The sequence below is a fragment of the Neolamprologus brichardi genome, chromosome 23, assembly GCF_056152115.1.
Source record: "Neolamprologus brichardi isolate AB-2024 chromosome 23, ASM5615211v1, whole genome shotgun sequence".
Classification (NCBI taxonomy): Eukaryota; Metazoa; Chordata; class Actinopteri; order Cichliformes; family Cichlidae; genus Neolamprologus; species Neolamprologus brichardi.
This window is the reverse complement of record NC_142125.1, coordinates 25,833,811-25,859,518: the sequence shown is the minus strand read 5'-3', so window position 1 is coordinate 25,859,518 and position 25,708 is coordinate 25,833,811. Positions and strand designations below refer to the sequence as shown.

The 25,708-nt window shown below is 40.6% G+C and overlaps 1 protein-coding gene across 6 annotated transcripts in view; it reads left to right on the top strand.

Annotated features, from left to right (window-relative positions):
• LOC102782251 (plakophilin-4) overlaps positions 1-25,708 on the top strand; it is an 84,418-nt gene that overhangs the window by 21,786 nt on the left and 36,924 nt on the right. For 5 of the 6 annotated variants that reach the window (XM_087836868.1, XM_087836871.1, XM_087836870.1 and 2 more), the window contains exons 3-7: positions 8,868-8,980; positions 10,566-10,600; positions 11,151-11,267; positions 13,028-13,182; positions 16,200-16,701. In XM_087836868.1, coding sequence (XP_087692994.1) covers positions 8,868-8,980; positions 10,566-10,600; positions 11,151-11,267; positions 13,028-13,182; positions 16,200-16,701 — 922 coding nt within the window. The remainder of the gene's footprint in view (positions 1-8,867; positions 8,981-10,565; positions 10,601-11,150; positions 11,268-13,027; positions 13,183-16,199; positions 16,702-25,708) is intronic. The other variant, XM_087836869.1, reaches the window with a different exon arrangement.

The following is a 25,708-nucleotide window of genomic DNA, read 5'->3' as shown; positions in this document are numbered from 1 at the left end:
CTTAGAAATATGGTATCTAACCAGATTCTTACTCTGGATGACATTACCTTGGCCTCCAGTAACACTGTGAGGAACCTTGGAGTCATTTTTGACCAGGATATGTCCTTCAACGCACATATTAAACAAATATGTAAGACTGCGTTCTTCCATTTGCGCAACATCTCTAAAATTAGAAATATCCTGTCTCAGAGTGATGCTGAAAAACTAGTTCATGCATTTATTACTTCCAGGCTGGACTACTGCAATTCATTATTATCAGGATGTCCAAAAACTCACTGAAAAGCCTTCAGCTAATCCAAAATGCTGCAGCAAGAGTACTGACAGGGACTAGAAAGAGAGAGCATATTTCTCCTGTTTTGGCTTCCCTTCATTGGCTTCCTGTTAAATCCAGAATTGAATTCAAAATCCTGCTCCTCACATACAAGGTCTTAAATAATCAGGCCCCATCTTATCTTAATGACCTTGTAGTACCATATCACCCTATTAGAGCACTTCGCTCTCGCTCTGCAGGCCTACTTGTTGTTCCTAGAGTATTTAAAAGTAGAATGGGAGGGAGAGCCTTCAGTTTTCAGGCCCCTCTTCTGTGGAACCAGCTTCCAGTTTGGATTCGGGAGACAGACACTATCTCTACTTTTAAGATTAGGCTTAAAACTTTCCTTTTTGCTAAAGCATATAGTTAGGGCTGGACCAGGTGACCCTGAATCCTCCCTTAGTTATGCTGCAATAGATGTAGGCTGCCGGGGGATTCCCATGATGCATTGAGTTTTTCCTTTCCAGTCACCTTTCTCACTCACTATGTGTTAATAGACCTCTCTGTATTGAATCATATCTGTTATTAATCTCTGTCTCTCTTCCACAGCATGTCTTTATCCTGTCTTCCTTCTCTCACCCCAACCGGTCGCAGCAGATGGCCGCCCCTCCCTGAGCCTGGTTCTGCCGGAGGTTTCTTCCTGTTAAAAGGGAGTTTTTCCTTCCCACTGTCGCCAAAGTGCTTGCTCATAGGGGGTCATATGATTGTTGCGCTTTTCTCTGTATCTATGAAGCGCCTTGAGGCGACATTTGTTGTGATTTGGCGCTATATAAATAAAATTGAATTGAATTGAATTGAATTGAAAAATTCAAACTTGTGCACCCAATTCTTGTTTTTTAAAGATATACAATCATTCTACCTGGGATTACTTGGAAAGATTACTCTAAGACCTTTCTGGGAGGGAAAAGGGCATTTGATGATCTTTAGGACAGCGGTGATGACTCTCTATGCATTTTTCTCTCTGTACAGCTGTAAAACTGCATACAAACACACAGCATTCAATATACACTCTGTGGAGCAATATTAGAAAGATGCTATCAGTTTTTAGGTGAGGTGGTTCTCCCTGACTATCATCAGAAAGCAAAGTCTGTTAGGTCCACACTGCAGAACAGGAAAACCAAGACCCTCTCCATACATGCCCCACTCATGAAAAGTGTCAGAATATCTGTTTTCTTTCTCCTGCAATCAATAATCATCTCCTTGATCTTGGTTGTACGGATCATGTTGCTATTTGCTATAATGGAATTTAGATTTGCTCTTTTACTGATATAATGGTTCAGTAGAAATACATATTTTGTATGAAATATGGATACATTTATTGTGAATTATCAACTAGTTATCAAATAAAATAGATGAGCATGCTGTACATATTACACCCTATAAAACACAGACACAGCTACCATGACATCACCCATGACTGTTATAACAGAGATGGTCATCCACTTCTGAACTTCCAATCTTATGGAATTTCATCAACACTAAGGAAACATATTTATTGTTTTTCTATCAGCAGTGAGCCAGCTACGCATGATAGAGCCAAAATCCCAGAGCTGTCAGAGTTCACGGCTCCGATGAGACTTAAAAGACTTCCCATTACAGATATCACCCTTCAACTTTCCCAGTTGAACACATTAAACATGCATGCGAGGTGTCATCTATCCAACTATGTGGCAACCTGCTTACTTTTCAATAAATGTAACTTTGAACTTTGGATAAAGAAAGGCTCAGATTTCAGATTTAATTCTGTCATAATGTTTTTAAGGGGATTTTGGAAATCTATTTTTATTTCTTCATAAATCAGAAAATACTGTCAACAGCCAGAACAGTAACAGGTCCTAATTGTGTATATATTACATCCTAATTGTGTGTGTGTGTGTGTGTGTGTGTATATATATATATATATATATACACACACACAACACTTACTACATCGGCAGTAAGTGAGACTTATTCCCGGTGGGTGTTGAGCTACACCTAGGCTGCCCTTTGTCACTGATTAAGAATCAGTGAATTAAGAGTTTCGGCTTTTTATGTGGTTCCTTTGGCTTCATCAGGCGGTGGCCTGTAGCTCACACTGAGGTGTTCTTCAGCTGAGTGTGAAGTGGCAAGAATGAAAATCAGCACCTCTGAGTCCAAGCCCATGTTTCTCAGCTTGAAAAGGGTGGAGCGTGCACTCTGGGTCAATGACAAATTTCTGCCTCAAATAGTCAGTTGGGAGACTGACAGATAGATTGGGGCATCTGCAGTGATGTTGACGCTGTACCTGTGTTTTTTGTTCTGAAGAGAGAGCTGAGTGTAAAAACGAAGCTGTCAACTTACTTGTCAGTCTACTCCTCTGCACTCACCTCTGGTCATGAGCTCTGTGTAGTGACTGAAAAAATGAGATTGCAGACACAAGTGGAAATAAGGTTCCTCCAAGCAGTGGCTAGACTCACCTTTAAATAGGCTGAGAAGTTCAGTCATTCAGCAGGGACTCAGAGCTGAGCTGTTACTCCTCCACATTGAAAGGAGGCAGTCAAGGTGACTTGGGCATCTGACTAGGAAGCCTCTTGGGTGCCTCCTAGACTAGGTGTTATAGTCAGGTCCTACAGGAAGAATGTCCCAGGGCAGAGACAGGACATGCTGGAGAGATTAAATCTGTCAGCTGGTGTGGGAATGCCTACATGTCCTCCCAGCTGAGCTGGAGGAGGTGGCCGTGGAGAGGGAGGTCTGGGCATCTCTGTTTAGACTGCTGCCCCCTTGACCAGTAGAAGAAAACGGATGACTGGGCCTGGAAAAGAGCAAAATTAACAGAGTCGATCCATTTTAAACATGGCAAGAGTTTAAAGAGTGAGATAGATAGATAGATAGATAGATAGATAGATAGATAGATAGATAGATAGATAGATAGATAGATGTGAGTGAAAAAGGTGGCAGTATTTTCCATTTCAGTTGACCTTTATCATATTTCCCTCTCATGTTCCTATATACAGGAGAGAGAACTATATAGATACTGTTTAAAGGATATTATGAGTGTATGATTAAATCCTCCATTATGTGATGTAATAAGCAGCTTATGAGCCCAATATTTACTGAGCTAAGCTGTCCTGCTGAAATCTTTGTTGCTGCCAGTATCATGTCAGTCCTCATGTACCATTTACAGTTTGCTGGGTGTGTGCTGGTGCCTTAAAGAGACAGGAGGTAAAAAAGTCTTGCTTCAGTCACGGGCAGAACCCAGAGACGCACAGCGTGCTGTAGAGCTGGAAATGAGCACAGCAGGTTCCCTTAAGGCACCGTGTCTGAATGACACACATCTATTATATTTGAGCTTCTCTTTTGCTGTTGTCATTACCTTCCTCTTAATCTGAAACGTGTTACTTTTCTTTATAAACCTCTGTAGGTTTTTCTCGACTTTTGCAAATCACTAATTTGCATTTACTTTTGTTTGATTGTATTGCATTGTTTTACCGTTATTGTGTGAGCTTTGTATGATATTTTTAGTTTCTCACCCGCTTTTATTTTTTATTTTTCATTCAAATTTCCTGCATGACTCACCTTGGAGCACCATTATACCAACTTGTGATAAACCTCTTGTACTGACATGACAGTTCTTTAAAAACAAATGTATTGAAATAAGCTCTGCGTGGCTGGATTTAAACCAAAAGACCATTTTTCATGTTTGCATGATTTATCATTATTATTAACATTTTGTAATAGTTTGTAGCAGCAAGCTCTGAGCTGCATTAGCCCCACAAGCCGACAAACATCTACTCAATTAGCTTGGAAGGGAATACAGCAGAAAAACCAACACTTATTACTGCTGCAGAATTAGCCATGTAGCCGATTTCCTTGTGGGAATTACTGAATTTTTATGTTCCCCAAGCGAAACAGTCCCCTGTCTAAAATCGCCTGGAATGCTTTTTAAGTTGTCTGAATTAATGCCTTTTAACAGATTTCATTTCTGTGAGTTTACTTAGATTACAGAAGCAAGCATGCTAACTCTGAAATCCAGCCAGCTTTGTTTCTGCAGTCAGCTGTGATAAACACACAGACTTTTTCAGTCCACAGCAGACGAGACCGAAGAAAAGAACCAGCATGAGGAGACCATTAGCTAAATCACTGTACACCATCTGACTAAAGAGACTGTTAAGGCTCCGTGCATCACATGGTCATCGCTGACCCAAATACAAAAAAGCTTTTATTAAGAGATGTAAACAGATAGAGAGCTGCCAGCGTGGATTTAAAGGTCTTTTGTTTTTGTTTTTTTGTTGTTTTTTTATGAGGGATTATGATTTGAAGGACTTTCACCGTACTGTACTGGTAGGATGGGTAGATACAGTAATGTCCAAAACTCTTGAGCCATCCCTCATTTCTCCTAAGTTGCTAGAAAAATGTGAAATGGATGCAGTGATTTATTGAACCATGTGGATTCAGAGTTTCTAACCAGGATGAAAGTCAGTATTTGGTACGACCACCTTTATTCTTCAACAGCCTGAATTACACTTCACTTAAACAATAACTAAAGTAACTAAACCCTCTAACTCTTCAGGAGCTGCACAATGCTGTCACACAATACAAGTAAAAAAGTGTTTTCTACCTTGGTGTTGTATCTTTGGTTGAGCATTTTAACCAGCTGTTTAAAGCCTTGATTTCCACCATGTAATCAAATGAGTGTTTTCTATCCGCTGTTTGCTCTTCCTGTCATATGGAGGACAGCTAATGAGTGCTCCAGCAATGGTCGGTGGAGTCATTTGTTAGATTTTGGATCAACAATTGTTTTGGAGTCAAGTGGTGAAACACATTTGTTGTTTCCACCTTTAGCAAGAATAGTTTTCTTGCATATTTTGTAAAGCATTGTGTTTTGTTGGAGATTGTTAAAGTAGTTCTTATTTTAGGTACTACACAGGTGGGCAGATTGATCCAAACACTGATGGGATCAATACCAGTGCTGATATTGGTATCATATACCAATATCAGCATATCGATCATAGGGTCGATATTTTGGGTCGATGTTTGTTTCTGTCCTCTAAGTTCAGTATGTAGCCCACTTAATTGAGTTAAGTATATAAACTACAGGTCAAAAGTTTGACCTGTAGTTTACCACCACCTTCTCATTTATTGGATTTTCTTTATTTTCATAACTATTTACATTGTAGATTCTCACTGAAGGCATCAAAACTATGAATGAACACATATGGAAATACGTAGTAAACAAAGTTTCGATGCCTTCAGTGAGAATCTACAACGTAAATAGTCATGAAAATAAAGAAAAACCAATAAATGAGAAGGTGTGTCCATACTTTTGACTGGTAGTGTATATATATATATGCTTTTAGAAATGAAAAATATACCTCAAACTTGCACTATGAAAAATGTCGGAACTATTTTCTGTTTTATTTTTATTTTATTTTAATTTTAGTCTATAGCACATTTAAACAAAGTGACCCAAAGTGCTTTAGGGAAAAGCACATTTTCCTTCCAGGTCTCCAAAAAATCCAGTTTCTAAATAAACAAAAGCTGAAAGGAAATTAAAGATGATGATTAAATCATGACACACTGTTCTATTGGTACAGACAATACTGACCCTGTATTTACTTGGTATCGGATTGATGCCAACTTTGTACTATTGCACAGCACTAGTCATCAGACACGCCCCCTCAAACATGTCTGGGCTTGTGTCATTGCTGTGGATGGAATTTAAATGCAAGGCTCTGTCTATATCATCAATTTCATACTATTTCATATTGTGCTCTTTTTGTATGACATGGTCTGTGGTCTAATATGTGATATCAACATATATTAGTCCACATAGGTCTGTCGTAGTTCAGTATCACCCAAGGTCTATATGAACTATCATCTGTCATCCATTATTCTTTGTTGATCCACTTAGAAAAAAAAACATGCCACTGTAACAAAACTGGTTAAAACTTCAATAAAATTTGATTTATCCAGAAGATAATGAGTACTTTTACTTTACTTACAGGCATGCTGAGGTCCTTTTACCTGAGTAAAGCATTTGAATGAGATACAGTGAGGTTTTTTTTTTACCCAAACCACAGGTTTCCCTGTGAAGGTGTGTTTTTCCAGCAGGCCAGTTTTATATTTAGACATTATTTGCAGACAGCTAATTCTCCAGTGGACCTCTGTGATGACACCAGCTGTGGTCCTGGATGATTTATGGAGCAACTGGGAAGCTTCTGTATTATTTTACAGAATACAAATGAGCTGGTGCCAACAATACCTGCTATTCAGTCAAAGTCCAGTAGTCAAAATTCTCCAAAACATGATCTGCTGACAAAATCTTGTGGACATTTTGAACTCAACATCACATTTTTCTGTGTTTAATTTCATTTTGCAATCAAATCCCTAATTTTAGTTAAAAGAGTTATTTTACTGCTCCATAGTCACAAACTGGATGGGTTTTTAGGGGAAACTAGAGGACACATGGCCACATGTGAGCCCCATTAACCTACAATACACATGATTATTCATCCCTTGTTTAGCAGGTGGTGCAGCCTGAGGAGTGAGGCTGGAAAATCCAGTTTTCATATTTTAATGATGTTTAACTATCTAGACTGTTTTGATGAGATTTGCCTAGTTTGGTAGATATTAGCTGTAGAAATGTCTGTCTTCTGTGAAATATAATTGAATTAAATGACACTCATTTTGTGAAGCTCAAAGCGGTAAAAGAAAAAACATAAGCTGCTTTCTGTGCTTTCTTCTAAGGTATTTTATACACATTGCACTTTACTAAATACTTCAAATCATTGTAGTTTTGTAACAGCGACTGTCATCTGTACTTTTGTTGTACGTCATAACGAATATTAAAGGTGCAAAACACCGAAATTTGTTATGCAACAGCATGTTTAACCATTAGGTTTACAGTGCAGATTTCTTCTTTTTCTTCTTCTCACTCCTTTTAGGAGTCTGCACAGCAAATCATCTGCCTCCATCTCCCCCTGTCCCTACCATCCTCCTCTGTCACACCAACCCTCTGCATGTCTTCTTCACATCCATCACTCTCCTCTTTTCCTCCTGCCTGGCAGCTCTGTCTTCAACATCCTTTATCCAATATATCCACTATCCCTCCTCTGCACACGTGCAAAGTATCTCAGCCTTGTCCCTCTAACTTTGTCTCCAAACTGCTCGACCTCAGCTCAACCTCTGATTAAGTCATTTCTAATCCTGTCAGTTCTGGTCACTTCCACTGTCTGCAAACCATAAAACATACCAGCTCTCACTAGCATCTTGAAAACCTTCCCTTTCACTTTTGTTTCTTTACATCTGTCACAAATCACCCCTGTTCTTGATAATCCCAGTGTTTGATTTGGCAAAGATTTTAGGAGCACATTAGGACACTAGGAGTAGACTGGCTTGGGACCCCCACCTCCAGCAACCACTCTCCAACCTGTTGGGAAATACACAGTTTTCCTTTGCAAACAGTGTTTGCCACAATCCAAAAAACAGTTTCTGCCCAGAATGTTGACTTTAAATCACTTAATTAACTTTCCATGAAACGGTATAAAATGTTAAATGTAATGAAATCTGGTCAAATAAAGTCCACCTGATGGGTTTGCATCCAGTTCATGCCAAGCATAAGTATTTGAATAAATTAACCTTTAAATTTTTACATATTTCAGTTGCAGTTTACTCAAAATTATTGCTTTACGTTTACTGAGAGTGAAAATCTATTTTTTTTTGTGGGGGCGGGGAGTTGACAGCTTGTCTCCAGGCCTCCACGACTTTGGCTTAAAATACGACACGAATGTTTGCTCAGACTCGCGGGTGAACTGATTTAAATTTGGCAATCAAACACTCTCAATTGCACGCACCTGTGAAATTCTTTCAAAATCCTTTACAATATTATGTATATTATGTCAGTGAGGACTTTGCAAAATGCTTGCAGACTAATTTTTTAAGTTTAAATGCCACAAAGTTTGTTTCCAGCTACTAAATTGTGAATAATTTCTGGTTTTCTTCATCTTCTTTGAAAGTAAACTGCATTTACAGCTCAATAGATTTCCCACACTATTCTGTTTATCACCACAATAAGTGGAATGAACAATAAGAAGACAGAAAAGGTCAGCCACCACCTTGAGCAATTCACTCCAAGGGCTTAAACCCCCCAGATTTACAGATATAGTGCTGCGTCACTGTATCTATTAGTAATGTGGAATTAAAGGCTGTGCCCAGAATACTCATGATAAAAGAAAAAGGAAACATCTGGTTTCACCCTCTGTGGTGAATTTTTACCATGAAATCTACATTTCATCATTCTGTGCTTAAACCTCTGTGCTTTGCACCAAAAGTTTCAAAAATGTGTGTAATTACATTATCTGAACCAAATGCTGTTAAAAGGTGCCGGACACACTCTTAGTGTTTAAAATCTTGAATCCCCCCTTTAACAGCCTCTCAGCTCACAGACGGTGAGAAATCAGTCAAGCCGCGCAGGCTGAATACAAAATGGGTTTTACACTTAATTCTAACTGGCACCAAATAGGTCTTAAAGAAGAGGCTTAAATCGCCGCGTCATGGTGGATGTTGGGTTATAATCACTGCTGTTAATGTCTTGCCCCAGGAGCTTCAGTTCGAGCGGCTGACTCGGGAGCTGGAGGAGGAGCGGCAGATCGTGGCTAGCCAGCTGGAGAGGTGCATGCTGGGAGCCGAGTCACCAGAAGGAGACAGTAGCAGGTAGATTTGACTAAAGTGATCACATCAAGATTTTTGCAATTAAAAACACACAGTATCTCATGACAAAAATACACATGACCACCTCTTATCGTTTAAGTTTTCCTTTCGACATTGGCTGCTTTTTCACCCTATTCAGCCCTTACTTGTATCTGACCATTTTCATTCAAATTATTTTAGTATTTCTGTGCCAAGAAAATGATTACCAAAGACCCATTAACTGACAAACGTGGTACATCTATGTGCAGTGTATCCTTGAGTTTTTCCTTGGATGTTACTCAAGGACATGCAAGGACATATTTTTTGTTGGACCCTAGTTTCTTCAGTGTAAGCATGTATAAATGGGTAAGAAGAAGAAGGATGTTAGCATTGATATATACAGTGCAGTACTGTGAAAAAGTCCTGAGCCACCCTCATTTCTCGATCTTTTGTTAGAAAAATCTTTTGTTAGAAAAGAAACACTTCTTTTGCCCTCCACTTGTCTGGTTCCCTAAATTTGATTAAGGACAAACTGCAGAGCACGCTGAGATATGCAAGTTTTCAGGTAATAGCTTTTTGTAAATCACCCAGTTTTGCTTCTGTTGGTTTCTATTTTATTTCTCTCAACTTTGTTATCTTTGGCATTCTTCATAGATTTAAATAAAGAAAACAGAACAAATGATGTGATTTTGTGCAATATACAAACAAAAAAAAGGCTCGGGTATTAGGACTGGACTGAAAATGAGTGTAAAAGCAGCCAATGTCCAAAGAAACAGTGTGAAAGAACTTCAGTAAGTCTAGAATTATTGCTCAACTTTAATTTAGCATACTTACAAGGAACTCTGGCCCCTTGGAAGTATTTTTTTTTTTCATTTAATTTTTGTATCTGTAGCAAAACAGCCCTAATAATGCACCTATATTTGTTGTTGTTGTTGTTATATGGATTATAGCTGGCTGTAAATCACACCCAGCTCCAGAAAGCTCTGTCAAACCACATAATGGTGAAATCTGTCTTCATGAGGAGTGATGTTCAGCCAGCTGACAGTCACTTTGTGGTGTCACAGCCAGCATACATCACTCTGAGCACAAACAGAAACCTTGAAATCCACAAAACTGCTGAAATATTAAAGAAAACTTGACACTTTATGCATGACGTCTGTAATTTTGACCCTTAAAAGATGCTTCAAGTTGTAACATTGGTCCACAAATCATAAGACAATAAGCATTACAATATCTAGTGACCTAAACAGAGCTTTGACTTTGGTCATATTCTTAGAGGTAGTTGTATTTTTATGGGGGGTTTTCGGTGTTCATTTCAGTATAAATGATTTGTTTCCAGCTGCAGGTGTTTCCTCAGACTTCAGTCAGTCTGTGTAAAAAGTGACTTGAACTCACACAGTGTTACTTTCTTCATTGTTCTTGTGTATTGGATGCTTTTTTTTCACGAGATGGTTCCCTATCCAGTTTATCTTCTTATATCTTTCCTACCGTCTTCCTTCTTCTTCCTGGTCTGGTCGGACGTAGACTATTTGACAGTGACTCTAATTTGATTTACCGCTCTCTCTGCTCTCTCGCCTCCTCCATTTCCTCATCTGCTCTGCTGCCGAAGCTCATCCGAGAAGTCGTTTGCATGGAGATCCGCAGGTATGACTTCTTTTGTTTAACCTTTAACATTATGTAATAAATAAAAGATACAAAATGGTAATATAAAGTGTTGGCATGAAGGCAAAAAGCTTCAGTGATGCTCAGTGGAGTTTTATTCCATGCCTGCGGTACTTTCTTTTAAATGGTAAATGCTGTAGCTTCAGATAGGATGAAGTGTATATGATTAGGCCGCTGAAAGAACTTTGTTTTTTAACACAAGAAAGCTATAATAGCCTCCAAAAGGCTGAACATTGCCAGTATGCAGCACCAAGCAAAGCAAAGCAATGTTTCTGCCAGTATATATACTGTATGTATAAAAGCTTTGAATTGGATCCATTTACTATTCTGTCACAGATCCCTTTCCTCAGATTTCCATCCCATTCTTCACTGTCATCTTTCCCCTGAAATAAAAGACGTGGTATAAAAAGAACTGATGCAGAGATGATGCTGTTGATTTGCCACACCTGTGTTTTTCAATGCGTGTGAATCTATGTGTGTGAAGTACGTGCATTAATGCTACAGTCTTTGCATGTTTTTAATTGTACAACAGGCGGAGAGTCTCAGGGCGGAGCCACAGAGGGGTCTGGGTGTCCTGGTCGTCACCTGGAAGCAGAGGAGGGACTCTTCCTGCCGGAGCCGGACCGAGCATCCCTACATGGCAGTGAGGGTCTGTTAAATATACTCAGCACACGGTTTAAACGAAGCTTTAGGAAGGGACTAAAGTTGTTGAGTGCAGATTCTGGAAAACACCAGCATTTTTAGTTTAGTCTGCAGCCATGCAGCAAAATAAGTACACCCTCTTGTAATCTTACATACTGGGACAAAGCAAAATCTTCTGGTCCTAAAATGATTTATATTAACAACATCACCCCTTGATTCAATAGCTTATCGAACCGCCTTTAGCAGAAGTAACTTGAATATATCTCTCATATTCTTGTGGAGGAATTTTTGTCCAAATTCGGTCATCGCAACATCTTCGTTCTTTTCTCTTTCAATCATTCTGTTGTAGATTTGCTGATATGCTTGGGGTCATTGTGCTGTTGCATGACCCAGTTTAAGCCGAGCTTTAGCTGTTGGACAGATGGCCTCTAGAATACTTCTAGTCTGCTCTGTCACTGCGGGATACACTTTCCTGTGGCTGCAAAACAATGGGATTTCATCCAGCATGCAATATCATCTGAAAAGGATCTGATGGGTACCATCTTTATTTTTGGATGTTGATGAGCCCAAACACACTGCCAATGCATTAACACAAAATGCAACACTATCAGTCATGGATTGGCCTCCCAGAGCCTGGACCTCAACATTATTGAAGCAGTGTGGGATCATGTGGACAGAGAACAGAACAAAACATCCAAAGAAGAGCTTTGAATGTCCTTCAAGAAGCCTGGAGAACTATTCCTGAAGACTACTTGAAGAAATGACAAGAAATGAGGGGTGGCTCAAGGCTTTTTTACAGTACTAAGTTTTAAGGAATGTCTGTAGCATCCTTCAGCTTCACAGTCAGATCCACCCCTCTCTCATCAAGTCTAAACACCAGATGCTGAGGGAGCCAAAGCTCAGCCCGAGGCTTCACAGCAGCATTTTACCAACCAGTGAATATAAGTCCACAATTCTAAACCAACACTGGACAATCTGATCACATTTAAGAAATGCCAAAGGCCCCACACTGTTTCAGATGAGTCTAAAATACCCAGAACCTGATATCCGCCTCCGCTCTGCTGTCTGAGTTTTATTTTTTATAGTCTGCCATGTTTGGCGGAAATGTTTCCCACGTATTCACTCGTGGGAGCTTTGCATTACAGCCACAGCCTGCCTAATGTCCAACAGCGGTTGGACATTAGGCATCTTCACTGGAGTGTTTGACACTTTGGTCCATCAAGCTACCTCAGAAGCTTGTGTTAAGCCACAAAAAAGTTGGACGGCCAGCAAAGCAAAGCAGTGGGTGCAGCTGTGAATTCTTATATGTGCAGAACACTTGCTGGTTTTATGCATGTTTTTAAAGCACGACGCAGAAAAAGACTCGGCCTCCTTCTCCCTCCACATTTATTATCGGTACCATTAGTAAATATGTAACATCTGAGTAGCGATTTGTAATGTTTAAAACAAACTTGCCTTTGGTCTTATTTATATTGCATACAGCTGGAGTGCACTGGAAGTGTAAAAATATCACCCACGCTTCCTCCTCCTGGTGCTACAGGAGAAAGTAGGCCAGCAGATTGTTCCTGGAACGGCTTAATGCAGATGTCCGTGTGTATGTATTTATACGCATAATATCTTTTTAACAAGTTGAAAGCCGAGTGAGATAATATGCACATCAGTAAACCGCAGTGACTGATGTCGGGGTGGCTGTGGTTTGATCACACCACGTTCTGCTTTAATGTGTCACAAGAAGCACTGAGGCCTCTTATTGTGCTTTCCTTCCAGGCTCAGGAGGTCACTCGGTCCAGATGACCTCGTATTCTGACAGCGGCTACCAGGACAGCAGCGTCAGTTACTACAGCAACCAGAACGTAGTGCGTTCGGAGCCCCGAGCATCAATATCCAGAAGCCCAAGAGCAGAGGGTCAAGCTTCTGGGCAGGTAGGCCTGATCTCCAAAGGGTTACATCACAAGTCACTAACCTTAGAAAGAAAAGCTCAGGGTAAGATTTTACCTCTGTGTCCACTTAGCTTTTCAGCCACATTTAGTAAGATTAAGAGCACAAAGGTGAAAACCACAAATACAAATGTGTAAAAATGTCTTAAACCAATATTTTAGATCCATCCCTTACTGTGGAGAACATAAATGGGAGTGCTTGGCCAGTTCATAAAGGGTACTACCAGAGTCAGCCCTGTATGATTACAAAATGTGTGTGCCACCTTTACAGGCTATGTGACACATTAACGAGCTACTTTCAACCACAACCATGAATCGGTATGCATAGTCACAGCTATGATTTTTACACTCATAGAGAAATGTAGCCACAGTTATAAAAGTGCAAAAATATCTATGTTCGATCGCAGATGCAAAGCAGGAGAGACATTTTCTCTCGGTGCAGTAGTGTACCCATGAACTCAGCACAAACTACAACAATGTGTTGAGCTCACAATGTCCTCAACACATTTTCATTTGTTTTCCAGTTTTCCAGTGGGCTCATGCCTCAAAACTAGCTGCAAAGCTGATGAATGACCTCCAAAAGCTGCTAAGAGATAGCATTTTAGCTTATAAAGTAACTACTTTCATACTAGAAAAGGTCAAGCCTGCCTTTCACGGGGGCGGTTGTTTCAAAAATTATATAAAATCAGTCAAAAGAAATTTGATTGTAAAATCTCACACATCTGTCTTTGTTAGCCAAATAACAGATGACAGACCTAGCAACTGTACCAGGGCTCTGCAAATACTAAACTTTCTGTATAAATGATTGGTGTATTTGAGGTTCAGAGATTATTAGAAAGCTTGGACATAAAGGCAGTTTCAGTCAGTTTTTGATCTTTGGAATGAATGAAAGCTCTAATTAACTTTGAACCACAGCTCCTGCCAACCAGGAGGAGATGTTGGTACTAAAGCAAATTAGCCACAACCAGTGTTGGCAACTCCTCAGTAAGGAAAATTGCTATTGGCTGTCCTAAAAGTCGCTAGAAGTCGCCAAATGACGTCATCGCCTAATTTGCATAATTGGTCATGCTAATGTAATTGTAATCTATGTTGTTGGAGAAAGAAATAACATCGTGGAAGAGACATAAAGTGAGTAAAAAACATCCTAAATGCAGTTAGAATTTATTTAGAACTACAAATTAAATTTCTTTTAGCAATTATTGTTTTTTAATGTCACAATTCAAACCCTGCTCCTTTATCCGGGCTTCGACTGGCAAAAGTGACCCGAAATTGGCACTCTGGTGGAGTTAATTTGTGTGTGAGAGTGTGTGTTTATAATTAGTTTTAAACATTGTGATCCACAAAACAGCATAACAGTAAAAGAACTGACTGCGTTACAGTCACTGCGGGAGCAGCGGCTTCGCTCATGCGCGATTCATTTGCCGTTTGGACGCACAGGTGTGAACGTCTCCTGCCCTGATAGCAGCTGGGGGAGGACTGTCCTCAGCCTGGGAGCGCTTTGGCACGGGTGAGGTGCCCAAGGCAGCACCGCTGCCTGTTGAGAGTAAGAGCGATACGCGTTTCCACGTCAAAAGTCGTCATAAATAAGTCTCCAGTAATACCAGAAAAAGTCGCCAGATTTGTCGCTAGTCGCTTTTTAGAAAAAAAGTCGCTAAGGGGTCTGAAAACTCGCTAAACATAGCGACAAAGTCGCTAAATTGGCAACACTGGCGACAACACGGTGAATTCCAGCTGCTAGCGAATCATCGAGTAACACGATCAAAAGCTCCAGCGCAGGTAATTGAACCTCATGAGGAGAAATCTTATTCAGGTTTCCCCCATTTGAATGGTTTTCAGAGCGTTGCCACCTGAAAAAATATGTATTTCTTTGCTCTAAGTAATAATATTCTTTCTTAAAGTAATGACAGCTGGTTGAGGCTCGGTAATTACTGTCATGAGCGACGAAGAACATCAGCTAAACCCTTCAAATCAAAACCATTTCTACCTTGAAATGTCTCAGGCTCAAACATTATCAGCTCCTTTCTTTGTGGCTAATAATTATACGCACTTGAATGAAAGTAGGAGTAGGAATGACAGATAATGGTGAGCCTGTTTGAATTTTCTCCTGATTTATTCCAAACCCAGCAGCCTCACTGGATGGGCTTACATGTCTCCGCTCTTAATTTCCCTTCGAGGCGTTCGAGGCTGCGATGGATTAAGGCGGCACAGATCGGCATCCAGTTGGCTGAGTCTGTAATTAGGAGACATTCTATATTTCATAAATGAGGAGAAGAAGAAAAAAGGGAAAATGTTTGTCACCATAAATCAGGAAAATTCTGTCAAGTCTTCCCTAAAAAGTGACGCTCAGTCTGAAGTGTAATGAATTAGGACGTTTTCCCAGAGGCAAGCACGTTCAGCTTCTTGGACAAATGGAAAAGATAATGACGCTCTTCATCAGACGTGATGAAGAGCGCTGTCTGAGAGTGTCGCATTACTCCTAATTGGCGAGTATATTTGCAAATGGGAGAGGCGCAGTGTGCAGACTTTAATGTTCATTTGTCAGGTATTTATTTAGAAAACCAAAATGCTGAAGTGATTAATTGTCAACACTGTTACGGGTATTATACTTGACATTTTTAGTCACAGAGGAGCAAAGAATCAAGTGAATGTTAATTAGAAATGAATAAAATGCCATTAAATGTCATTTAATAATGATGCAGGCAGGACTACTAGAATATTTATTTAATTTAAATTATCCAAAATAAGAATACGAATTTTCAGTGTTTTTCATAGTTTCGTTTCTCTGCACCCTTCCAAGCACATCACTGAACATGATGCACATTTTAAACAGCACATAAGGGCAATTTAATGGTTTTTGCACAAACGTAATGACCTGTGAGATGCAAAGGGCAATTTAGGAAGATGTAATAAAAATTCATTCCTCATTATCAGATGAATAAAATGTCACACTCTACTCTCTGGAAGGGTAAACTGTAATATTTCTTCTCCTCTTGGTTTCCCAGGCCTCCAGCCGGGTGTTACGGAGGATGGCCTCCCTCCCCTCCAGGAGCCAGTCTCCTGGCTGTGGCACCGCCGGCACAGTCTCACCTTCCCGCATCTCCCTGCGAACATCCCAAGGCAGCACGTATGACTCGCCCATCCTGTCTGAGCCCAAACCGCTGGCCGCTGTTTTCCCAGGCACTACCATGCCGCCCTCCTGCCCGTCGCCGACCTCCCCGACTGAGGGCACCCAGGGTAGAGGGGGTGGTGCAGGTGGAATTGGAGGAGGAGTGGGACTAGGAGGAGGCGAAAGAGGAGGAGTAGGAAGTGGAGGACGTCTGGGGTCCACCCTTTCCTTGATCGAGGGGAGGGGTTCAATGGGGTCACCGCTGCGCTCGGGAATGACGGCTGTGCCGCAGCACTACGGCTCCACCCTCCCCAGGCAGAGCCAGCCGCTGGCGTATGGCGCCGATCCATACGGCCTGTACCAGAGGAGCGCTCTGCCCCGCCCAGACAGCCTCATAGGTCAGTGTGACACCCAGCTAATAACAGTCATGCTCATCGGTACCTGAGGACATCAGTCCCCAGAAAAAGGATGAGATTGTCAACAGTCTTTCCAATGTGCCTCCACCTTAAAAACTCATTATTAGCTTTCCTGATGAGATTTAGATGCAGCGAGTTGTCACAGATTAGCTTTAAGACTTGAGACAGGAGAAAACGGCAAGCCCGGCTATGTCGATCGACTCTAAAGTTCAGCGATTACATTTTATCTTGCTTGTTTTATCCACATAAAGGTTATAATGTTACAGAGGGTTATCTGTCTGCAGACAGCAGTCTCCACTCATTTCTCGGATTAAATCAGCTCATCAGAGTCTGTTTCCTGAGCTGCCAGATGCATCACGTTGTCTCGTTTCCCTTCATAGAGTGTACGTACCTCAAACTGCCAAAAAGCAACAAGATTTTCTATTTTTGAAGCTGTTCTAAGCAGTATTTATAGTCATATATTCAAACATTAGCTCCATTCTTACATTAATTTACATTTTTCATTTGCTCCCTAAAATCAGACATATTTATAGCAGAAGTACACATTGCATTCAACAGCTTTTTAAGGTTTCTACCAGTGTAGTTGTTTCTGCAAAAACTACAACTGTCATCTTAGCAGTTCTGGTTTTTGAATTAGCAGGCTAATAAATGTATCATATTAGCCACCTGTAGCCATTAGCCGTTTTACAAAAATAACAGCTTGAAAAATAATCAGAGACATTTTGAAAAAAGGAAATAACTACTACTGTTTCAACGTTTCAGCCGGTAATTATCTACTTATGTCCACAAACTGCAGATTGAAGCCCGCTAAATCATTATTTGAAGACTTCTAAACAACGTTAACCGTTATTCAGTGCTTGTTTGCTAATTTGTTTTTAACTTTTTGGATGGTTTTGAAATTTTTCTATTCTTTTTCTTTTTGTTCACCCAGGTCCTGGCAATCAGGACAATCAAGATATTATAAAAAGCAATAAAAATCAGAGCGTATAATGTAAAAAATAACTGGTCCACTTGCAGTTAAGTCTGTGTGACTTTACAGAAAAACTTGGAAACAAAGGGCTCTTTCATGCTTCAACAAATCCAATCCCAACTAAAAAAATATGGTTTTAAAATAAAGCCAAATATTAAAAAGCATGATATCGATCAAAGTCCTTCTTTGTTTCAGTTCTCAGAGGGAAACTAGGTCAAATAAGGCATTAAATTTGCAGTCTTAAATTCGACATAGTAAAACCATCACAACCAGTAAATGTTCATGAATAGCTTGATTCTCTTTCAGAGCTGCATAGGCTGATAAAAATCTCAGGTGTGAAACTGTGTAAACGAACCTCTGGGATCACTGCAGCCTACGGTCTGATATTGCATTGCAAACGTACTGAGTGGAAAGGCGCAGCTTCTCCTTTCCTCCTCCATCTCTTGAGTCAGTAATGTAGCCGGTCGGTCTCTGGCCTGGAGGGCCGCTGGAGAAACGTTAAGTTTCCCTTGAGAAAATAGCTGCACTGCAGCGGGAGGCGGTCTGATTGTGCGCTCTCCTCGCTGTAAATAAACAAAGCCACGCTCCACAGCCTCGACACCATTTCCTCTGTTGATTTAATAACCTTTCCTTGGTCTGGGGAAAGTTGCCTGAGCAGCACTGATTTAATATTGTAGCACACAACATTTGTGCTCTCTGCAGATGTTCCTGCGTCTTTGTCAAGCGTCCAGAATCATTAATCGAAGCTCACGTTGAACAAAATAAGTTTGAGGCAAAGTGCAAGCTCGGCAGGTGATGTTATCTCCTAACCAGGCTTGGGGAGCTCAATTCATGTTTTGTGTTTTTTCTTCAGTCAAATTATCTTGCGGCACTGGCAGATAATGCTGCTGGGTTCGATAAAATTTTATTTGATGCACACTAGTATGAAAAATAAGGAGTGCAATGTCGTCTGGGAAGGATCTCACTTGTAGCAGGTAGATGTTCTGAAGTCTTTTAATTTTAATCTTGTTGGCGGCTGTGATTGATGTGCAGCAGGTTAAAGGAAAACAAGCCAGAGACAGAGCCCAGCTTAAACAACACACTGCGCACGATCGCAGGGCTTCCATTTTCTCTCATGTGCCGTTCAGCAAAATGATGGCTGAGCGAGGAAACCGCGTTAGTATCAATCGGTCTGAATATGAAGCAGAAGAAAGAAGCAGCAAGGGGTTGCAGTGCAGCAGGTTGACAGTGATTTATATTGCATGTAACACTCATAGAGGAGTGTTTGACCAGAAGGCTGCTGGATGCTAAGAACCTTGACTTCTGCTTGTTATGAACTGTGGTCTCACTACCATCAGTCTGCACATGCCCAGTGGGAGCATATCTAGCAGGGGGCTTGTGCAAGAAAAACTTTGGAGAGCAGTCCATACCCGATTTAAATTTTGTGCATGTCAGTTTCAAGTACACCTTCTCCTGGACATCTGGACCATTTTCAGGTCCACTTTATATTTTTAGATGGGTTTTTTTTTAGATGTCCTGTTATACTTGCGCCTGTTACACTTTGACAGCAAGCATTAACGTCTTCATTAGAACATAAAAAACAGGGCATGAGCCGAGCTGAAACAAACAATCAAAAACTAGGAATTTTGGGGAGACCTGGAACAAGGAAAAGACATTACTTCGTGGGAGGATGCAACAAAGGACAAGTTAATACAGAGACAATAGATAGACACAGGGTGATTAGGGAAGTGGAGACACAGGAGAAATAAATCACAGGAGAAAAGACAAAGGAAGCAAAGCACCAAGAACACTGACTCTCAAAGTAAAACAGCAAGTGTGATAACAGGAAATGCAGAAACACAAATTAACTAACAGTGTGTTCCTGAGTAAATCCAAATTTCCAAGTTCCCATTGTAAAACGCGGAAAGTCCCTCTAACTCAGATTTCCCACTCAGAAAGACGAAGCAGCCACAGCAACCCCGAGTTAACAATGCAAGATGGTGCCAGTGACTATAAACAGAGGTAAAACTTAAACTTTTATCCTGTAATGCCACGGTTGTTCATTTATGAGTCACTCAATAAGCTATATGCAGAGCACTGACCAAGCTCTAGTCATGAATGTGTTTAAGTGCAAAAGAATATATATATTGTGCTCTACTGCTAGTGATACCTGAATGGTTCTACCTTGCTAAGGAACCAAATCAAATGAATAAAATGCATTTGATTTGTTTTTCCTCACTTTTTCGAGAGCACGCTAACTCCCAACATCCGAGTTCTGAGGTATCTGTAACGCAGCATAAACACGGGAGCCGAGACACAAGAGGATTAAACAATGAGGGAGGAATAAACTCTAAAGCAACCAGGAGCAAGTAGTAGCACTAAATACACCAAAACATACATGAAGTAAATGTAAACCCTTTAGGAGCCCAAATAGATGATTCAAATAAACTAAACAAAAACACTGGACCCAGTGTATCTGCTGTGGGCACTGGATATGCAATGTTTGTCACAATCCAGATTCTTAAACTTGACTTTTGTTTTTGGCCGAAGCTGCAGGGAGTCAAATGCAGCAAATGGTCCAAATAGCAACCAATGATTATGTTGGTATCTGCAAAAAACCTCACAATGGTGTGCACGACAGTGTAGATATTTTACTTCAGACAACTCATAATGTTACAGCCGAAGTCCATCCATGAGGATGTCAGGGGTACAGGCTCCTGGTATTGCTCCTCAGCTGACATCCTAACCCTTTAACTCTTTCCCCCTTAAATGTCTACTAGAAGTAACCCGTGTTTCTCTTTTCTGAACTGAGTGGTTTCCATATTTCAGGCACAAAAGAACAAACTTCTCAGAACAAAATGGCTGTGTGTGCGTTAGAAGTTAGTGAGGGTGATCTCTGCCTATACAGCTTACCAGGGCTACCCTTGAAAAATCCTGGAACCTGTTCTAATCTTTATTGATTTATACTGAGATGTCAAAACTAGTCATTGAGGGTACAGGGGAGGTTGTCACATGCCGTATTTATGGGGGTTTGGGGTTCAGTGAAAACTGCTTATTTGTAGCTGCTGAACCAGCTCTCATCACCATTTGTGATCCTCTATAGAGATTTCAGGTCATTTGGAAACAGAGCTTGATGTTTGATCACACCTCATATCTTAGCAGCTATTACTGCTACTATTCCCATTACCAGTTTTTACACATACGCACAGAGAAGCCCACTCAGATTCAGATTCTCACCTGGTTTTATTGTCATCACGGATTTTCAAAAGTAAGAAGTTGGTGAAAATCACAATAAATAAGACACCATATTTTAGATATATGCAAATGCAAAGATATAAGAACATATGTCTGGCAATTAATTAATTAATAAACAGTCATACTTTGTCCAGGAACCTGATAGTGGTTGAAAAATAGCTCATGTGAGTTCTTACAGGCCTGGAACAGGTTGCAGTTAAGGTTGTGTCTTTGATGAACCATTGGCTGGGCAGTGCATCAGTGCTCGTACATCTTCTGGAAGAAAGGAAACTCACTTCCCATAATAGGCTCTGCCTCCCTCACCACTCTCTTTGAGATGATTTAAGATACTGTGGTTATAGACGGATGGACATGGTCACGTGATACTATGCCAAGAAAGTATCCCCCACACATTACACCACCAGCAGAAATGCTGATGTAAGGGAGGACAAATCCACACTTCTAGGTTGTTCCATCTGAATGTTGCAGACTCAAGCTGTAACTTCACTTTCTTCACAGGAGTGGCACCTAGAGTGATCTTTGTGCCTCTGTAGCCCAAGGTTCGGGATTTTGTGCATTTAAAGATGCTTCTCTGCAGACCTTGGTTATAATAAGTGGTTATCTGAGTTACTGTTGTCATCAGCATGAAGCAGTCTGCCCATTGTCCTCTGATCTCTGGCATCAGCAAGGCATGTTCACCTAGAGAACTGCTGCTTACTGGATATTTTCTCCTTTTCAGACCAGCCTATGTAAACGCTAGAGATGGTTGTGTGGGAAAATCGCAGTAGGTCAGCAGTTTCTATAACACTCTGACCTATAACCATGCCACGTTCAAAGTCACTTAGATCACCTTTCTGCTCAGTTTGAACTTCTAAGACTGGGAAGTCTACATAACAGATTTGAGCTTGTTAAATGTGGGCCTGGAAAGAAGCTGAAACTAAACTGAACCATTTCTAGGTGGATAGAAAGACGACGCTTCTACCCTTGTTTCGTCATCTCAAGCTGCTCTGATGTCTGGCAGCTCACCGTGTATTTATATATTTTTAAGCAGTCAGTACTTTTCAGTGTGAGTACACACCACAGAGCCTTTGTTAGAACTAACTACAGTCCACTCTTGAGTCACCACAGCTCCGCTCCAGCTCGGTCTCACCTAACGAGAGACTGGCGAGCACACGGGCCTCCAGGTGAGTTCAGTTTGTCTAACGAGGTGCGAGGAGGATTTGCAGCCAGTGCAGTCAGGGTGAGTTTGCAAGTCTGTCATTCATGCGTGCCGCCGTGATTATTTTTACTATTAATTATAGCTCAGTGTGTCAGTTTTGACATCTTCATTGTGCTTATTCTGAAAATGAGATAAAACGGAGAACAGAAGTTGGCCCGTTTGCCTGATAAATAACCTGCTTGTGTTTAAAATGTCATTTAGTTGGAACCTTTAAAAATAGAGTAAAACTGGTGAAATGTCAACACATTTAGTGCCACTAAACATTTCCTTTTGTTTTATGCGAACTGTGGGAACTGTGAAGCTTTGAGGGATGAAATTAGTTTGACCACTCATCAAAATTAGCAGCTACTGTCAGTCTACAGAGTTAATAACAACGCTAAGTGGATGATGAGAAGCTGACTGACTTTCTGTTGAGAGCCAACCTTTTGACTTTGTGCCTCTCCGATTGGTTGAGACAGCTGAGGCTGGCTGAGAAACTTGAGAAGGGATTATTTCTGTACCGCTGCCAGGCTGTTCAATGAGCCTGGCTTACAGCTGCCTTTGAGGCGTCTTTGGAGCACATTTCAGACCTAAAAGTGGCTTTGAACTGGACGTGTTTGACTCTGTCGCCGGGGCCGTGGTGATGTTGAAGGACGTGAGCTTTGTATTCTGGAAACGTTAGAACGCAGCCGCTCCTTGCCTGTTAACTGGTTATCGACAGCTTCCTCCCTGCACGAGGCCGGAGGAGGATTTACTGTCGGAGAAGCGCTGCTGATGCTGCAGCAGCGACACAGATTTATGCCTCGTCCTGCCCTCTGCCACTTTACTAAGCCGCTCCCACTGACCCATATAGGGGAGTTTCTATCACAAAGCCCCGTGGAGCATCAGCATGTGATTATCAGCTGACTGCACTGGAAGGCTTTATTGTGCTAGTCTTCATATGTTTTCTTCTGCACTGTTTTTGTGTGCATTAGCTCGAGCATATGTGTCAGGAATATGAATATGCATTTGTGCATCTTGTGTGTTGTGCCATTGTTGTGTTTGTGCATGTGTGAAAACAGGATGGAAGGATTTCTTGTGCGTTATGTCTGTGTGTGGGTAGGAGGCAGAATCAGTGAACTAAATAAAATGCCTTCTATTCTCTAGCTGACTGGTTTTCATTCTGCAGTGCTGCTAAGTGGCCTAATACGTCGCCTAAGTCCTTATTCCCGGTTATCCTGCAGATCCAGCGTAATCCCAGATTACACAAGAGAGATAAGCAATAGATGGATATACAAGATTAGGCTATTACTGATCAGTGAAACTCGTGGCTTAGGTACTGAAACCCGGTGTGCCTCCAAAACACGAATGCAACTGCAAGATGAGCTGGGGTTTTGTTTTTTTTTTAGGTTTTTTTTTTGTGGAAATAATTTTTTCAATAAGCGCTGTCATTATTATGCTTCAGATTTTTATGTTTTGTTCTTCCCAGATCTCTTTTTGATTGAAAACAGAAAAATGGATACAGGAAGGATCTGTTTTCATGTAACAAGGATTGATCCGCAATGTCTGATTTAGCATAATAAGCTAAAAGTCATACATGGACAGATATCTAAAGACAGCAGATGAAATGGGCGGCTAGTGTAAAACCATATATGGATAATGTAAATGTGTAAATTGTTCAAATAGATGCTAAATGTAATAGGTAGGTAAATGGCTGATATTGTAGAAATTTGTAGTAACTTAAAAATGTGGTTTAAAGCCGTGAATAAGCATTTTAGCTAAAATTATTGGGTAAGTGGCTGAAATTTGGTTTAGAAGTAGCATAAAAATGTATGAAATTGTTTAAAATGATTGGATAAATAATTTTAAAAGCTCAACGTAAAAGATTATTGTTTGAAATGGTAATTAAAAGTTGTCGATAGATGGCTGAAATTTTAGTGAATTAGAAATTTTGTGCTAAATGCATGTAAAAACAACAAAACACTAAATGTAAAGCTGCAGGCTTTTCATTTAAAGATACTCCAATATTCTTTACCTCACATCATCTCATGTCTCATTTTATTTATTCAAAATGACTTCTGCGTTATTCTTGCGTTACCAGTGCAGACTTCTCCCTTGCAACATCATCACCATTTTCTCTGCTTCTCCTGGAATTGAATGTATTTGTCCTAAATTAGAGAAATGAGAGCATGGTGGTATGCAGGATGCACAAGCCTGTGGGTTCAGATTCAGTCTGATTCACAAATATACAGCTGTGGTAAGAATAAAATAGGTAGGTGTGCACGTTTAATTAATCTGATGGTAATTTTGGGTACAGATGTATTTTTTTGTGAAAGATAAGAACATTTCTACTAAAATATTAGTGAATGAATCCCAGTTATCCCAGGCCTAGCAGCAAATCTGCAACAAAATGGCTAAAAAAAGAAAAAAAAACATTCTTGAGCTGTTACTACATTACTTGAAGATGTGGTAGCTGAAGAAGGCTTCATAAGCTGCTGAATCAAGTTTCCACGGGACTGGAGACTTTAAAGGTTTTAGATCAGTGTGTGAAAGTGTGTCTCAGAGTGCTTAAATGGTTGGGATATCTAAAAGTAGTCTGAGTAACTGACAGAAACGGCTGTAAACCGCTGACACCAGTTTACTAGCTTAAGCCTTAGCGGATAAAAAGATGAATTCGGATTCAGAGAAATTGTTAAATTATTCACCAGATAAGCGGGTAGAGGACGGAATTATTCAGATTCTACTTTGGTTTTTAGTTATAACAATGCAAACCAGCCTTGACATTGACAGTTTAGCTGTAATAAATTATAAACAGGACACAGTCGTTTTTATATTATTAATAGTGTAGTAACCTCCAGTTTAGGAGCCGCTGCAGTGCTCGATGTTTGATAAAAGCCTTTGCGAACCCCTTGAAACCTGATTCTGTGTCGTTCTAGCACATTTCATACATTTGGTAGCTTTAGCGTCCTCTAACCTGAAGGTCACACTCTTTATGGGCCATTGAAGAGCCCTTGAGTACGACCCCGAGGTCCGGATTGAACAGGGCTTTTTTTCGTTTTCTTTCAGAAATACATCCAGCCATGTGAGATCAGAGCGCCCATCTCTTTCACTAGGACATTTATGTAAATTGAGAGAGGCAAACTGCAGAAGTAAATGGCTCCTTCATCACCAGCTTTAAGTGCAAATTGTGTGCTTCAGCTGTTGGACTGATCCGCCGAGGCTGCCCCCCTCATGCCCTAAAGCTTCTTTATAATTGGAGCACTCTTTGAACTGATCTGCTCTGAGATTGGAGGATGGAAAAACCCTCTGCTCTACTTGTTTGACTTGCTGGTGTCTGAGCCTGCAGCACAGTCTGAATGACCAGAGTCTTCATGCATTTTATAGGCGCAACAACAGTTTCTGGTGACTTCAAATACAGAGTATTGAACCGTATGGATTGGCACGGTCTCACAAGTTGATGACAAGCATGCGAGCCAGATAATGAGGCGATTTCATGTGTGACCATGATAGGCTGGTGTCATGCAGCTCTGGGCTTTTTTTTTCTTTCTTAGATATTAGACATTGTGTATTCTTGCACATTTTTCAGTATTTTTGTACACAGTACATGTGAAGTAGCTCAAGTGACATGA